General features: G+C 47.5%; 1 protein-coding gene across 1 annotated transcript in view; it reads left to right on the forward strand.

Moving 5' to 3' along the window:
* The window catches only part of plppr3b (phospholipid phosphatase related 3b), a gene marked incomplete at its 5' end in the record, with an annotated part of 4,962 nt that extends 2,383 nt beyond the window's left edge, over positions 1-2,579 (forward strand). Inside the window, 2 exons of the mRNA XM_080878807.1 lie at positions 125-298; positions 878-2,579. Of these exons, the coding sequence (XP_080734933.1) occupies positions 125-298; positions 878-2,278 (1,575 nt within the window). The 3' untranslated portion in view covers positions 2,279-2,579. The remainder of the gene's footprint in view (positions 1-124; positions 299-877) is intronic.
* Positions 2,580-4,113: the final 1,534 nt, after the last annotated feature.

Consider the following 4,113-nt stretch of genomic DNA (forward strand, 5'->3'; position numbering starts at 1 on the left):
AAAAATGTCTTTAGGAAATTGTGTCAGGTCTGCTTGTACTGCTCAGTTTTGTTTGTCTTGATAAAGATGTGTTGAATTTGCTGTATCATGGCATTCTCTGATGTTAGCTTCTGTTTCCTGTCAGATGTACTTTAATTCGACCATCTCAGACAGCACCAAGCTGCTCAAACCCGTGCTGGTGTTTGCATTTGCCATTGCTGCAGCGCTGACTGGCCTGACTCAGATCACACAGCATCGTAGCCACCCCATCGACGTCTATGTGGGCTTCCTCATTGGAGCCTTCATCGCCGCCTACCTGGTGAGATAAAGGACACATCTGGTGTGTGTTTCTGTCTGATGGAGCTCCAGAGTCTGCAGCTGTTGTCATGGACATGGCTTTGTGTTGGTGTTGTCATGGCGACTGCATCAGCTTAAACCGGAGGCTGATGGTAGATCAAAAACCAACAGCTCTGCAGCTCCAAGTGACTCAAATCTTGATTTAGCCAATAAGCTTCAGCCGAGGAGCTTCACAAAGAGATGATGGGCTGAATATCCAACTGAATATGAGGGAATATTAAACCTGCCAGCACAAAGAAACATCTGAACAGCACCTAAAATACAGACAGAAGGTCACTGAGGCAGCTTTAATCATTCAGCCTGAAAAACACAGCTAAGACTTTCAAATAATTCAAAGCCTGATTTAATAGAATATCATCCAAAGACACCGACTCAGTTGTTGAAACCGGGAGATTTAGTTGTTTTTGAAGAGGTTGGTAATAATGTAACAGATCTTGGTGCTGGTCTCTGAGGTTTGATCTGACGATTAGATCAGGTTTCAGAGTATTTTTGAGGTTTGTGACTCTCCAAAGACTCACAAGATTTTATTCTCCTCCGTCAGGCCCTTCACGCTGTCGCCAACTTCAAATCATCTGATGACATCACTCCACCCCCACCTCCTCCACCCCTAAAGGCGGACCCTCTCCGAGCACTGACTGAGCGGGGACACGAGTCGGTCTATAACAAAGGCCCTGCCTCTGCCTCAGAGAGTAACGATGAGATAGCAGCAGCTCCGGCTCCCATGGACCGGCTGGATGGCCTGGGGCCCCTGCAGAGGGAGAAGGGCTCAATGGGAAGTCTGAAGAGGGCCAGTGTGGATGTAGAGCTGCTGGCTCCCCGAAGCCCCATGGGAAAGGAGACCATGGTGACCTTCAGCAACACGCTACCAAGAGCTAGCATGAATGTAAATGGTGTACTGGGGGCCAACGATGCCTCTGAGGAGGCGGTGCAGCCGGTCCAGCCAGTGCAGCCAGTGCAGCGCCGTCTGAAGGCTGTTCAGGTGCCCATGGACCCTATGCGGTCACAGCAGCTGGTGTCGGAGTGGAAGCAGAAGTCGATGGAGATGCGAGGTATGGGTGTTCGGGACGAGCCAGAGCACGAAACCAGTGAAGACGGCTCTGAGGTAGGCTCTGTGGGGACTGACGATGGCGGTTCTCAAGCCCCGATCTACCAGCCTGCAGTGCATGCCGGGAGGGCAAACGCAAGTCGCAACCCCACTCCACCTCCAGGGGGGGCCAAAGCTGTGGCAACACCCAGACCCCCACAGATCCCAGAAGCAGGACCCCCACCGATTTCTCCAAAAAGCGCCCTAACCCGAGCCAAGTGGCTCGCCATCCGGGAGAAGACAACCGGGGAGGCGTCCGGGCGTGGTGCTGCCAACCAGCCACGACTCATGCAAGTCATTGCCATCTCCAAGCAGCAGGGCCTCCTGCCGTCCTCGTCCTCTGGGGAGAAGTCCTCCGAAACCACATCCACCTGCTCTGCCATCTCCTCCGCTGCCGACTCGCCACACTACCGCCACCCCTTTGAGCAACCACGGGAGGGGCCAGGTATCATCACAGTGGATGCCCATGCACCCCACTATCCTGTTGTCCAAGTCCCGCTTCCTCCCCAGGCCCAGCCCCCATCAGGTAATGGTAACCCATGGGAGTGGGTGGGGGCATCCAATGGGGGAGACCCACGAGAAACCTACAACCTCTCTAACCTGAATCGAGGAGATTCGGCCAGCCGCAGCAGCAGCAGCTTCCACCCACGCCGCTCTGCCTCACCATGCGCCACTGTCGACCCTACCATATCCTCAAGCCCACCTCACCAGCAGGTAGAGATGTCATCAGATGCTCAGCGCAGGGAGATGGCCATGAGGCGCAAGACAGCACTGGTTCTGTTGGAGCGAGAGATCCGTAACCAGACTGAGCAGGAGAACTATTATAAGAGTCTGCAGGGACGGAGGTTCAAAGATTAGCCTGTTACCTTTCAAAATAAAAGCCTTACTCTGAAACTGGTCACTAACAGCATAAAACCTGGTTGGCAACAAGGAGCGTGATGCTATGCAAGCAACAAGCTGTGAGAAGAGGTTTCCACCCAGGAGATGATGAGCTCAAGGTTTAGGAGCTCAACACTTGGACAGTTTCTCTTCACAAAAAGACATCTTACCTCTCAGAGAGTCTAGGAGGACATCAATGCTATTGCAACTATTTATTTTTCCAAGTGAACCCACCACAGAGGACATTATTATTATTATTATTATTATTATTATTATTATTATTATTATTATTATTATTCTTGAGATAAGTTGCTATCCAAAGAAATCATCCCAAGAAGGATGGATTCAGTGGTTATAAACAGAGACAGAGGTGTTGTTCACATTTATCAGATGATCTCACTGTTTTTGGTCAGTGATGGTGCTGAGGTACCTCTGCTCTTCCACCCATTCAGTTTCCTGTTCAGTGACTTTAACTTTAGAAAGGATTCAGGCTGTGGCTAAAGGACAGTATTAATCCTGAAGGAATCCAATCACAAACTTCTTTAGACTGACACAGACTGACCCAATTGTTCTGTGATCCAGAAAGGAACACCTCCATCTGTGCCGAAGAGATGCTGTCCACTGTGTTGAGCCTCTAAGAAGAAAGGAACTCATTCAATAAACAGCTCAAAGTCAAAGCACAGAGACAAACTCAAACAGTAAATTTTTGAAACACCCGAACAAACCCTAACCCTGCAGCAAACAAGATCCCTGCAACAAACAAGAACCCTATGACAAACCTGCGACAAACAAAGAACCCTGTCACAAACAAGAACCCTCCAACAAACCCTAAACCTGCGACAAACAAGAACCCTTTGATAAACCTGAACCCGCTGACAAACTCTAACCCTCCATCAAACAAGAACCCTGCAACAAACCCTAAACCTGCGACAAACAAGAACCCTCTGACAAACAAAAATCTTCCAATAAACAAGAACTCTCCAACAAACCCTAACCTTCCAACAAACTGTAGCCCTGCGACAAACCATAACCCTGCGACAAATAAGAACCCAGCAGCAGAACCCAACCCCTCCAGTTATGGATTCTGTGATGGCGGCCATGTTGGCAGTCGAATTCAGATTGTATATTTCTTGCCTCTCTGGTGTGATGGTTTGGTTGCTATAGTGATTCTCAGCATGTTTGTTTGTTTGTGTGTGCTGCTGTCTGATTGGTGGAGGTTGTGAGCGTTTTGTTTTTGTGTGTGAATGATAGTACTTATTACTAATGGACCGACATGAGATTAAATCTCGTCACAGACGTTTAGGTTTAAAAAGAAACTAGGTGATTTTATTTCAGAGCTTTATAAGTGCGAAAGACGGCCGAAGGTTTACGTGCGTGAATATTAATCAAATGTTTCTTCAAAGAATCGGAATGGAAAATGGTGTTAAAGCCATGGCTTCACAGTAAAGTTATTTATTTCTGTCTACAGAAAGTTTATGTTTCAGTTAAACAAGATTACTTATTTGATTGATTATGCATGTCCTGATTGTCCACAGAGATCAACATCTCTATGAAACATCTGAAACACCAATTATAATTAACGTAGCGTTGCTAAAAAGCTTTTTAGCTCAACGATAGTGATTCAGAGCAAAATTATGGACAACTTGTGGTGTTTTGACCAGCTAAACTGACATATATAACCGTACACTTAATACCAGATCGAAGTTTCTATTTTCTTGGATAAACCTGCATATTCTGCCATCCAAACATTCATCTTCTTAGCTTCTTATCCAGCTTAGGGTCACCTTGTGATTCAGGTTGGTTTAACTCTGTGA

This window comes from Rhamphochromis sp. 'chilingali', assembly GCF_963969265.1.
Source record: "Rhamphochromis sp. 'chilingali' genome assembly, chromosome: 3".
NCBI lineage: Eukaryota > Metazoa > Chordata > Actinopteri > Cichliformes > Cichlidae > Rhamphochromis > Rhamphochromis sp. 'chilingali'.